This window comes from Hyla sarda, chromosome 1, assembly GCF_029499605.1.
Source record: "Hyla sarda isolate aHylSar1 chromosome 1, aHylSar1.hap1, whole genome shotgun sequence".
NCBI classification, from domain to species: Eukaryota; Metazoa; Chordata; class Amphibia; order Anura; family Hylidae; genus Hyla; species Hyla sarda.
Genome location: NC_079189.1, coordinates 460,721,427 through 460,734,921, shown reverse-complemented (window position 1 = coordinate 460,734,921; position 13,495 = coordinate 460,721,427). Strand labels below are relative to the sequence as shown.

General features: G+C 44.3%; 1 protein-coding gene across 1 annotated transcript in view; it reads right to left on the bottom strand.

Annotated features, from left to right (window-relative positions):
- Window positions 1–340, bottom strand: part of P2RX4 (purinergic receptor P2X 4) — a 69,808-nt gene extending 69,468 nt beyond the window's left edge. The window contains 1 exon segment of the mRNA XM_056534589.1: window positions 124–340. Coding sequence (XP_056390564.1) covers window positions 124–263 — 140 coding nt within the window. The 5' untranslated portion in view covers window positions 264–340.
- Window positions 341–13,495: the final 13,155 nt, after the last annotated feature.

Here is a 13,495-nt window from a genome sequence, read left to right as displayed (position 1 = left end):
GTAGTGCACAAGTTACGGGCGCAGACAGACCTGAACATATGGCAAGCGGTGAGACAATAGCACAATGGTATAACCCGCTGACAGGAAAAGACAGCAAAGCTATGCTCTATGGAGAACTCCTACCCAATAACATAGGCGAGGATGACGAGCTGGATGACTCTGTTCAGCAGCCCAACCTTGCGGCTTTTAATAAGCGCTATACGCGGGGTGTTGTAGTCAAATATACAGCTGTACACCTCCGTACAGCACACCTTGCAAGCCATGACTGCCGGGACACCGGGAGAGGACTCCTGAACTCCAGCGAGTCACATGACCGGCCCTCTACATAGGAATATCTCCGTATCAGGGGTGGAGCTGGAATTTCCTTCGCATTGCCATCTAGTGGTCGGTAGTGGAAGCACACACACACACACACAGAGCAGCTTTTACTAGGGAACGGGTTGCAGGGGGGAGCTTTATGAAATCCTGTGTAGAGGAAGAGTGGTGCCCATAGCAACCAATCAGATTGTTTCTTTCATTTGTTAGCGGACTTTTTAAAGAATGAAAGAGGCAATCTGATTGGTCGCTATGAGCAACTCCTCCACTCTTCCTCTACACATGTTACATCTCCCCCAAGGTTCTTGGGTAGGTCATTTATGAAAAGATTTAGAAGGGTTGTAGGTCACATAAATTTGTCACAGTGTATTTTTGCACACAAGCTGTGTGACATGGCATTTGGAAGACTTTTCACAATATGGTAGAGGACTTCCTGATTTTTGCAATGATTAGGGATTTATGATGAGCGATATTTGCTAAATGTCGCAAATACCGGGTGGATCCCCATTTTAAAAGACACATCTCAGGCAAACAGCTACCACACTTAGAAATGATGCCATGCAGAGACAAAATGAGTAGCTTCCTTAATCCTTCCAGCACTTATCAGCTGCTATATGCTCCACAGGAAGTTCTTTTCTTTTTGAATTTCCTTTCTGTCTGTCCACAGTGCTCTCTGCTGACACCTCTGTCCATGTCAGGAACTGTCCAGAGCAGGAGAGGTTTGCTATGGGGGTTTTCTCCTACTCTGGACATTTCCTAAATTGGACAGAGGTGTCAGCAGAGAGCACTGTGGTCAGACAGATAGGAAATTCAAAAAGAAAATAACTTCCTCTGGAATATACAGCAGCTGATAAATTCTGGAAGCATTAAGATTTTAAAATAGAAGTAATTTACAAATCTAAGTAAGTAAAGGTAGAAAAAATGGGTGGGCACTGCTAGAGAACCACTATGCAGGTGCAGCAATCAATGTATTCGGGTGTCAGGATGGTATATGGTGCTGGACAATCATAGATACAGTCTTTCATATATAGTAGAACGAAGATAGAAAAATGTCCGCACTCACCATGCCATATCAAATGATTCGCTTTATTGGATTCTTCAGATTTCCATGAAAAAGAATAAGACAAAAACACCCGAGTGCAGGGAGGGGGAGCAGCTCCAGGCAAGGAGACTAGGAGCGGCTGTCAGGAACAACAGCACCGTTTTGCGTTATTCACGCATCTTCCGATTCCTGGTTCTCTGGGATACCTCACAGGTATATATTGGAGAGGGGGAGGGGAATAGTGCACCCGTCACCAATATACTAAAATCCTATAAAAGTGAAGATAATCTACTTAAGGTAAAAACAGAGATGACAGCATAGTATCTTGTGTACAAAAAATACCTATAATTTAAAGATATTAATTAATTTTATAAAAACAAACTTAAGTCGTTTCGGTCGTTTAAACCCAATGGCCCTAGAGCTTTTAATTTTATTATCCACCTAGCTTCACTTTGAATGAGTTTTAGGTGTCTATCTACACCCTGCGGTTGTATAGGAATGTGTTCTATGCCCGCAAATTTCATGCATTCTGATTTGCCTTCGTGTGCCTCTTCTATGTGTAATTAAACGTGTTGCTCCTATTTTAGATTTAAGAGAATAAATATGTTCCCTGAATCTTGTATTTAAATTTCTTTTAGTCTGACCTATGTAGTAGTGTCCACAGGGACACATTATACAGTAGACTATAAATTGTGATTTACAAGAAATGAACTGATTCACATTAATCCCTTAATTTGTCCCTTAATATTTATCTCTTAATATTGAAAACAATACACTAAAAGCAGAAGGATATAGGAAAATCACAGCTAGAAATTCATTGCTAGACTATCAAAGTTCACATCCTCATTATGTTAAAGATAATATCCCATATTCCCAATTTATTAGACTAAAAAGAATAAATAATAGTTCCCTAGCGTCCCTCAGCAGCACAATGTGGGGTGTGTCTCCGCCCCTGTGAGCAAATGGGACCTGGGATTTTTTAATGATTTAAATAAAAAATACCCCGGGACCTCCCCCCCCCCCTGGTATAAAGCACCAGGATCGCACTAGAACAGTGAGTTTTTTGTCTGTCCTAGTGTGAGCATGGACGTCCACGCTCCCCCTACCTACTTTCTCTTTCTCTTTTCCTTTCTTGCAGGTGATCCGCCGGTTTGCTGCACGCCGCCATCTTTCCGAGGATTCGCGGACCCCACGCTAGCCGCACTTCCGGTTTCGGCGCCATTTTCCTGTAGCCCGAGGATTGCGGGACGTCACTTCCGGCGGATCCGTACAGAGCAGTATAGAGTCGGTTCTTATTAGGGGGAGCCCAAATATGTTAGAGATCAAGGGTGCTTAGGTGATATGGTTAGGTAAAGGTTTCCTAGAGTTGAGGTAAGAGATTTGATTTATTATTAAGTTTCCGGGCACAGGACCCGGAAGTGGGAGGGGCTTATATTTTTTGGCGCAATTTGCAGCTATTTAAACGCCCCCTAGCCTGGCTCTGGTCTCTTGGAGCCAGAAGACTATTGTCTGAAAGCTACTAGACGTTTACCCTATTCGGTGTGTTGTTTCCACATTTAATATACCTGAGAAATAGGTATTCTTACTGCCCTGATAGGAGGAGTTCATTTATACTTGCGAGTTGATTTTTTTCCTTACATTTTAAATCCTTTCTCTTACCTCTTAGATGTCTTCTATGGATTCTGGAGGTTCTGGAGGGCGCAGGGAGACCCATGGGAAATCCTCCCACAAGAGGAAGCATTTGGAGTGTAACTCATGCAAGACTCCCCTTCCAGACGGATACGATTATCCTATTTGTTCCACATGTCGCCCCAGGTTACCACCAGACACTGAGCCTTCTATGCAGGACATGTTCTGCTGGGTTAAGGATTTCGTTTTTTTCTTCCATCAAAGAATTGAAGGATTCATTAACCACTGCTCCTCCTCCTAAGAAGAAGCCCAGACTAAGCGATAGGCCTGTAGTTGTACACTCTGATGAAGAATTCAGGGTTATAGATGAGACAAAATCATCTAGTTCAGAGGAAGAGGAGCTTCAGGGGAAAGTATTTTTTCCTATGGAGAAGTTTCCGAAATTTATCAGAGCTGTGCAAGCAGAGAATGCACCAGCCACCCGCGAGGACGCTCCTTCTACCTCCAAGGGGCCTAGAGTTTTCCCTATTGAGGACACGGTCCTAGACTTAATGAAGGCAGAATGGATCAACCCAGAGAAGGCACCTGTTATAAATAAAAGGTTTAAAACTCTTTACCCCATGGATCAAGAAAGATCTAAGGATTGGGTCAACCCACCAAAGGTGGATTACGCCATCGCCAAACTTTCTAAGAGAACCATTATCCCATCTGATGATGGTTCTAGTCTCAAGGATCCCATGGACCGACGCATTGAGGTCATAAGAGCTATGAGATCTTGGCTTTCAAGAATACAGGATGACATAGACTCTGGGGTCAGTAGACAGGACTTACTTAGGTCCTTTAAATATGTTAACCTAGGTATGGACTACCTATATGACTCAAATTGTCAACAGGTGAAGCTAGCTTCTAGAAACATGGCCCTATCTTCAGCTGCTAGGAGGGCTCTTTGGTTAAGACCATGGCCTGGAGACAGTCATTCCAAGTACATTCTTGGTAATCTGGAGTTCAATCCGGCTAAATTATTTGGTCCTGAACTTGACACCATTATGGAGGAGCTCTCCAATAAGAAGGGGAAGAACCTTCCTTTATCAGAGAAGTCCTTTCGCGGGCGCTATAATCAACCCAGGAGAGATCGATCTCCACAAGGTAACAGGCAATATAGAGGTTCTGGACGTGGCAGAGGATCAGGATCCACAAGGAAGGGATCATCTAGAGCCAGAGGCTCAAAGAAGCCAGAATTCTGACGCGAGAAGTCTACCTGTAGGCGGGCGCCTTCATTTTTTTCTCAAGGCTTGGAAAACTCTAATAAAAGATGTTTGGGTCATAAATGTAGTGGAGAATGGTTATTTCCTTCCCCTAACGTATCTCCCTCCAGAGAGGTGTCTAATATCCCCCTCTCTAGCTTCTGCAAAACAGGAGGCTTTAGAGGAAGCCATCCTAGAGCTTATCTCAAGTTCTGCGGTAGAACCTGTTCCCAGACACGAGAGGGGCATGGGGGTCTATTCCCCAGTGTTCCTAGTACCCAAGCCTGGAAGAAAATGGAGGCTTATAATAGACCTCAGGTTTCTCAATCAATTTATAGTCAAGAAGAAATTTCGGATGGAGACTATAAGATCAGTAAAATCCCTCATTCTGAGAGACGATTACATGGCGTCATTAGACCTAAAAGACGCCTATTTTCACATTCCCATATTTCCAGGGCACAGGAAATTCCTAAGAATTGCTGTCTTTATCAAGGGAATTCTCCATCATCTCCAGTTCAAGGTTCTGCCATTTGGCATTTCCACAGCCCCGTTCGTATTCACAAAGGTGGTTTCATCCATGATGGCGATTCTCAGAAGACAGGGCATCAGAATCATACCCTATTTAGATGATTGGCTTTTTTTAGCAAAAACTCAGGAGGAGCTCAGCCATCACATCACCACCACACTAGACTTACCCCACAGTTTAGGTTGGATAGTGAATCTTCAGAAATCCAGACTATTCCCCACAAAGGAAATAACCTTTTTAGGGTTCTACTTGGATTCCCACAACATGAGAATCTATCTGTCTCCAGCACGGAAGGACAGGATATCCAGGGGATATCAATTCCTTTGAGTCCCCCGCAAAGCGTCACTGAGGACTCTCATGAGATTCCTAGGACTCCTATCCTCCTCAGTAGAAGCTGTCCCTTGGGCACTCTGGCACATGAGACCTCTCCAGACAGAGGTTCTCCAGGCCTGGGACAGGAGGAGTTCCTCTCTAGAGAGGTGTCTAAAACTTTCTCCCACAGTCCGCAGATCTCTAAACTGGTGGGCGAACCCCCAGGACGGAATGTCTCTGGTAGAACCTCAGTGGTCAATCCTAACGACAGACGCCTCAGGGTCAGGATGGGGAGCCCACCTGCTAGGGAGAAAGGTGAATGGCTGGTGGAGTACAGAAGAACTTCCTCTTTCTTCCAATATAAAGGAACTAAGGGCAATATATTATGCCCTTCTCCACTTCGCCCCCTCTCTCCTGGGACAAGCCGTCAAAATAAGGACGGACAACATGTCGGCTGTTTACTACATAAACAAGCAGGGAGGGACAAGATCAGTTCCACTGCTTCAGGAGGTGGCAAAGATCTTTCGATGGGCCGAGACTCGAGTTCTCAGGCTCTCCGCAGTCCACATAAGGGGAGTACACAATATCATAGCAGACCGTCTAAGCAGAGGTCTTACGGTACCGGGAGAATGGACACTAGACCAGGATATATTCCTTCAGCTCATAGACCGCTGGGGTCTCCCGGAAATAGATCTTATGGCCACAAGATCCAATCACAAACTAGACAAGTTCTGCTCCCTTTACCAGATGGACAAACCTCTTTATCTGGATGCAATGTCGATTCCATGGAATTTCAAACTGGCCTACATATTCCCTCCTATCTCGATGATACCCAGGGTATTAATGAAGATCAGGCAGGATCAGGCCTCGGTGATTGCCATCATTCCCTTTTGGCCAAAAAGATCCTGGTTCTCCCAGCTCATTCAGATGAGCAAGGGAATATACTGGAAACTTCCTGTCAGGCAGAATCTTGTGTCTCAGGGCACTCAATTCTGCCACAATCTCAAGACGCTCAATCTGACAGCATGGAAGTTGATAGGTCCTTATTAAAAGCCAGAGGGTTTTCGGACCGCATCCTTGAAACACTATCTCACTCTAGGAGTGAGGCAACCAACAAGGCCTATGCTAGAATCAAAAGGATTTTTTTCTCCTGGTGTGTCACCAAGAAGATCAATGCTTCTTCTCCATCCACTCCATCAATTCTCGAATTTTTACAGGATGGATTTGACAAAGGTCTCTCTCCAAATTCCATCAAGGTCCAACTAGCCGCACTGTCGGCGACCTTACAAAGACGACTGTTTCAGGAACCAGTGATAAGGTCATTTATCAAGGCCATCACTAGAATTCGTCCTAGAGCGGTGAAACCAGTGACACCCTGGGATCTGGCATTGGTCTTGCAACAATAGTGTGTTCAACCCTTTGAACCTTTAGAGGAAGTGGAACTTAGGTTCCTCACTCTTAAGGTGGTGCTACTTCTAGCTGTCACCACCGCCAAGAGAGTTGGTGAACTTCAAGCATTAGCTGCGGCAGAACCTTACACAGTTTTCTTGCAGGACAGAGTCCTTCTGAGATTCCTACCTTCTTTTTTGCCTAAGGTCCCCTCCTTCGCAAATATTAACCAGGTTATCTGTCTCCCAAAGTTTCCTGATTCTGAATCTTCCCAGAAGGACCTTACCTCCCTGGATCTGGTAAGATGCCTAAGGGTCTATCTAGATAGAACAAAACCATTCAGGAAAGCGGAGAATCTCATTTTATTCCAGGGTGTAAAGAAAGGTGCTCAGGCATCTAAACCATCCATTTCAAGATGGATATGCGAATGCATAAATTTATGTTATACCTCTAGAGGGTTAACTTCACCAGAGTTCACCAGAGCGCACTCTACGAGATCTGTTTCTGCCTCTTGGGCAGAGCGTAATTCTGTTCCCTTGGAACATATCTGCCAGTCCGCAACCTGGAACTCTCCACTCACTTTTTTAAAACATTATAGAGTGGATACCTTTTTTGTCTAGCGAAACTACTTTCGCTAAGTCTATTATACAAACTGCTATGCAGGAAAACCCTCCCTAGGGGTGATTCTTGCTAGATCCCCACATTGTGCTGCTGAGGGACGCTAGGGAAGACTAAATTTAGAAAGTTAATTTGTTTTCCCTTAGTCCCCTCAGCAGCACAAGCTTCCCTCCCTTATTTTCTTTTTGCTTTATAATCTACTCACTGTTCTAGTGCGATCCTGGTGCTTTATACCGGGGGGGGGGGGGGGGGGGGGGGAGGTCCCGGGGTATTTTTTATTTAAATCATTAAAAAATCCCAGGTCCCATTTGCTCACAGGGGCGGAGACACACCCCACATTGTGCTGCTGAGGAGACTAAGGGAAAACAAATTAACTTTCTAAATTTAGTCTTCAACAACATATTACCAACAGGCAGAAGAATTAAAAGTAAGATTAATAGAAAGAAATTATCCAGAAAACATTATTAATAAAGCATTTTTGAAAGCAGAAACAAGAAATAGAGAGGAATTATTGATTCCAAATAAATTAAAAAAGAAAAAATACTGTGATCCTAATTCAAAAAAATGTATTTTTTCTTTTGAAAATAGTCCCATGAATATTGCAATTAAATAATCAATATGGTCAAATTGGTATATGCTAGAACAAGATCCACTTGTAGCAGAAATAGCAAAAAATAAACCAATTGTTACCTTTCACAAAAATAAAACAATATTAGATGCAATCAAAAGAAACGCAAAGGAAACTACAAACAAGTCAAACTGGCTAAATAAACAAGCACCTAATGGAAATTTTCCATGTGGACATTGCAAATTTTGTACATTTATGTTAAAAAAGAAGTCTTTTCAGCTAGGAGGGCACACTATTAATGTGAATCAGTTCATTTCTTGTAAATCACAATTTATAGTCTACTGTACAATGTGTCCCTGTGGACACTATTACATAGGTCAGACTAAAAGAAATTTAAATACAAGATTCAGGGAACATATTTATTCTCTTAAATCTAAAATAGGAGCAACACGTTTAATTACACATAGAAGAGGCACACGAAGGCAAATCAGAATGCATGAAATTTGCGGGCATAGAACACATTCCTATACAACCGCAGGGTTTAGATAGACACCTAAAACTCATTCAAAGTGAAGCTAGGTGGATAATAAAATTAAAAGCTCTAGGGCCAATGGGTTTAAACGACCGAAACGACTTAAGTTCGTTTTTATAAAATTAATTAATATCTTTAAATTATAGGTATTTTTTGTACACAAAATACAATGCTGTCATCTCTGTTTTTACCTTAAGTAGATTATCTTCACTTTTATAGGATTTTAGTATATTGGTGACGGGTGCACTATTCCCCTCCCCCTCTCCAATATATACCTGTGAGGTATCCCAGAGAACCAGGAATCGGAAGATGCGTGAATAACGCGAAACGGTGCTGTTGTTCCTGACAGCCGCTCCTAGTCTCCTTGCCTGGAGCTGCTCCCCCTCCCTGCACTCGGGTGTTTTTGTCTTATGCTTTTTCATGGAAATCTGAAGAATCCAATAAAGCGAATCATTTGATATGGCATGGTGAGTGCGGACATTTTTCTATCTTCGTTCTACTATAATTTACAAATCTGTTTAACTTTCTGGCACCAGTTGATTTAAAAAAATAAAAATAATAATGTTTTCCAGTGGAGTACCCCTTTAATTAAGATAAATTGTGAATTAAATGTATGTCTAAAGTAATTTTCTTTCTATCCATTTATGAAGTTTAAACTGGGGGCTGCCATTACTAAGAGCATCACTTCATGACACCTTCACAAATACTCTACGGCAGTACCTGGACATAGGGAACTGAAGACGACTGATAGAATAACATTAGGGGCATAAATGCTGTGTTCTGCGCGTGTCTTTCATGCACAGAACACAGCAAGTGTGGAATGCAAGAGGGGGAGCCGTGCCATGTTATTAAAGTCCGGAAGCAGCCGCTTCCCATACTTTAATAACACCTCCCTTCAGGCTGTCACCTCCCCACGGCTTTTAACTGTCAGCACAGGGCAGTAGGGTGGTCACCGGGTGGCCTCTTCCTGTTCTCCCCGGTTACCACCCACGGCTTTGAGCTGTCACCTCCCCGCGGCTTTCAGCTGGAAGCCATGGGTAGCCTCCATACCAGTGTTTCCCAGCTAGGAGGATGCAAAACTACAAGGCCCAGCATGCCCGGGCAGATAAATGCTGTCTGGCCATGCTGGGACTTGTAGTTTTGCAACATCCTGGTTGGGAAACACTGGTATGGAGGGTCACACAGTGTCGCCCCTCCATTGATGCCATTGTATCCTAACCAGGGTGCCTCCAGATGTTGCAAAACCCTGGTTGGGAAACAATGGCATCAATGGGGGTGACACTATGTGACCCTCCATACCAGTGTTTCCCAACCAGAATGATGCAAAACTACAAATCCTAGCATGCCCATGCAGCATTTAGCTGCCCGAGCATGCTAGGAGTTGTAGTTTTTCATCATCTGAAACAACCCTGATTGGGAAACACTGGTATGAAGGGGCAACACTGTGAAGCAGTGTTTCCCAACCAGGATGTTGCAAAACTCAAAGTCCCAGCATGACCAGACAGCTTTTAGGTGTCTGAGAGTAGTAGTTTAGAAACAGGGTGCCTCCAGCTGTTGCTAAACTACAACTCTCATGATGCGAGTTGTAGTTTAGGAACAGCGAGACACCAGCTGTTGCTAAACTGGAGGCTTGCTCATGCTAAATTACAACTTCCCTCATTCCCAGATAGCCTAAGGCTGTCTGGAAATTAAAGGGGTGTAGCAACAGCTGGAGGCTCCCTGTCTGAAAACCCTGCTTTATGGGCGTTCTACCCAGGGGAGAGCGCCGTAAATGTACCAACCAATTTTTTGTGTTTTCTTTTTCTTCTCATTTCAGATTCTTGTATGCAGAGGACTACTTCAGATTCAGTGGACTATGTCGATGACCAGCGTTTTTTTGTTTTGTTTACTAATAATAAAATGGTTAACGCAGGCTTTTGGGCATTTTTGGAATAAAAGTTTTTAAAGCGTGTTGTTGTTTTTTTGTATTTTACTTTACAAGTTTAGTAGTGGAAGCTGTCTTATAGAAGGAATCCATTACTAAGCCAAGGCTTAGCGTTAGCCCCAAAAACAGCTAGCGCTAACCCCCAATTATTACCCTGGTACCCACTGCCACAGGGGTACTGGGAAGAGCCAGTACCAACAGGCCCGGAGTGTCAAAAATGGTGCTCCTGGGCCTTGGCGGTAACAGACTGGCATTATTTAGACTCGGGAGGGCCAGTAACAATGGTCCTCACCCACCCTGGTAACGTCAGACTGTTGCTGCTTGGTTGGTACCTGGCTGAGAATGAAAATACGGGGAACCACACACATTTGTTTTGTTTTTTAATATTTAATTATTTATGCAAAAAAACACGTGGTGTTACCCATATTTTCATTCTCACGGATCTAAAGTGAGAAGGAAAAAAAAACAATAAATTGGTTATTACATTTAGGGAGAAAAAAAGTGGTAAAAAATATGTAACACACATATATATATATATATATATATATATATATATATTTATTGGGGCTTCGTGATAAATTGCAATCCCAATTGAATTGCGATAATTGGGGATTGCGATAATTCGATGCAGCCCTTCGCAAAATTTTGCAATTAAACAGTGGCCCGCACAGCGGTAAGTTAAGCTCCTATGCGGCATGGCCAGGCTCGGCCCCTCCACTGTGCGGCCAACTGTCTCTTCTCCTAGCAGTGCCCAGTGCTGGGAGGAGGTTAACCAAACCACGGCTGGTCACCGTTAATAAACGGCGTAGTCGTGCGGCTGGTATATGAAGCAAGCTCAGGAGCTTAGCTCGCTTCATACTGGTTAATGCCGAACATCACTTATCTGAGTGATGTCCAGCATTAACCCTTTAGATTCCGCAATAAAAGTTGGTTGCGGCATCTAAAATGCCTAAGTGACTGACGGTAGCTTAGTGGCACTAGTTGGGACACCCATGGCAAAATGCTGCCGGGTACCGATCAGCTGAGAGGACGGGCGGAGGTTCCCTACCTTCGTCCATCCTGTCTGATCAGCTCTCCAAAAATGCAGACAGCCTCAGCAGCAGTATTGGAGTGCCAACAGCATTGATCAGTGTCTGCATTCACAAGAATGCAAGTAATAGTCCTCATGGCAGTGGAGGGGCTGAGCCGGGCCATGCTGCACTGGAGCTTAGCTTACCGCTGTGCACTGTTGTAGTTTTGCAGCAGCTGAAGGCACACTGTTAGGAAAACTCTGCCCTATGGGTACTAAACAATTGTAAAAAAAAAAAAAATTAAAAAGAAAATGTAAAAGTTTTTAACAAGCCCCTCCCCTAAAAAAAGGTTAACTTACCACTCTTTTTTGGTAAAATAAGTGATGTCATTACAAAGTACATTTGGTGGGCATAGAACAAGCCTCATATGGGTCTGTTGGTGGAACATTAAGTTAAAGGGGTACTCCGGTGAAAAACTTTTTGGGTAGTGGAAAACCCATAGTAAATGACGTACGTGTGAGTGAAGATAGCCTTGGGGCTGTGCCTAGGGCAGCAGTATTGAGGATGGCAGTAAAAAAAATTCAACTTTCCCCTTTGGATGAATCCACATGGGTCAGAACTGCTGAGAAATTTACCTGCAGATATGCAACCACAGCAGCTCATTGGGTAAACTGATCAAAATCTGTGCAAAGTGGTGAAGTTGTCCTTAGTAACCAATCAGATTGCTTTTTCCATTTTTTAGAAAGGCCTCTGAAAAATGAAAGAAGCAATTTGATTGGTTACTGTGGGCAACCGGACTACTTTTCCTCTGCACAGGTTTTGATAAAGCTCCCCCATTATGTTGTGCATTTGTTCTTGGCCTTACCACTTTCTGTGTATAGAGGTGAGATCCATGGTGCATCTGTAATAAAATATGCATGTAAACATACATGTTATGCTGCATATTTGTGAGAAATCTGCATGAAAATATCAGATTCTTGTGAAATCACCCTAAGGGGTTGTATCCATTCCGAGTGCCTAGGACAGCCAAGCTATAAAATAAATACGACCCTGGTTGCAAGTGTGGTCCTCCAGTTATCTAGTGTTAGGTCGGCCAGGCGGGGATCGGACCGGGATGCCTGCTGAAATCATTCAGCAGGCATCCCGTGCAAACGCTCAGGGGGGTCATTAGACCCCCCCCATGTCGGCGATCGCGGCAAATCGCAAGTTAATTCTCACTTGCGATTTGCGCGATTCCGGGTCATTAGGGGTCTATGGTGACCCGGTATATAAGGGGGATCGCAGTTGTCCAGGACACCGACGATCCCACTGAAGGGATAGGAGTGAGGTGGCAGGGGTGCCACCCCGCCTGTCCCTGCTATTGGTCGCATAGACGCGACAACCAATAGCAGGGTGGGGGGGGGGGTTACTTTTGGTTTCCCCATTCTGCCCACCCACAATAGGCGAGGCAGGACGGGGAAACCAACACGGACCGGCGCCGAAGGTCACGGGCCTGCGGGCGACGGTGATCGGCGGGCGGCGATGTCGTGCGGCTGACTCCCTGGATCCTACGGAAGACGGTGAGTTGCCTAGCAACATCTGGAGGGCTACAGTTTGAGACCACTATACAGTGGTCTCTAAACAGTAGCCCTTCAGATGTTGCAAAACTACAACTACCAGCATGCCCAGACAGCTGTTTGGGCATGCTGGGAGTCGTAGTTTTGCAACAGCTGGAGGTCTACAATTTAGAGACCACTGCACAGTGATCTCCAAACTGTATCCCTCAAGATCTTGCAAAACTACAACTCCTAGCATGCCCACACAGCAGTTTGCTGTCTTGGCATGCTGGGATTTGTACTTTTGCAACATCTGGAGGGCCACAGTTTGGAGATCACTGTGCAGTGGACTCTAAACTGTAGCCCTCCAGATGTTGCATAACTGCAAATCCCAGCATGCCCAGACAGCAAACAGCAGTCTAGGCATGCTGAGAGTTGTAGTTGCGCACCTCCACCTGTTACATAACTATATCTCCCAGCATTCCCTTCGGCGATCAGTACATGCTGGGAGTTGTAGTTTTGCAACAGCTGGAGACACACTGGTTGGAAAATACTGAGTTAGGTAACAGAACCTAACTGAAGGTTTTCCAACCAGTATGCCTCCAGCTGTTGCAAAAGTACAACTCCCAGCATGCACAGTCTGTCAGTACATGCTGGGAGTTGTAATTTTGAAACAGCTGGAGGTTTGCCCCCCATGTGAATGTACAGGGTACATTCAGACGGGCAGGTTTACAGTAAGTTTCCTGTTTGAAGTTTGAGCTGCGGCAAACTCACCGTAACCCGCCAGTGCAAATGTACCCTAAAAACACTACACTACCACATAATAAAGAGTAAAACACTACATATACACC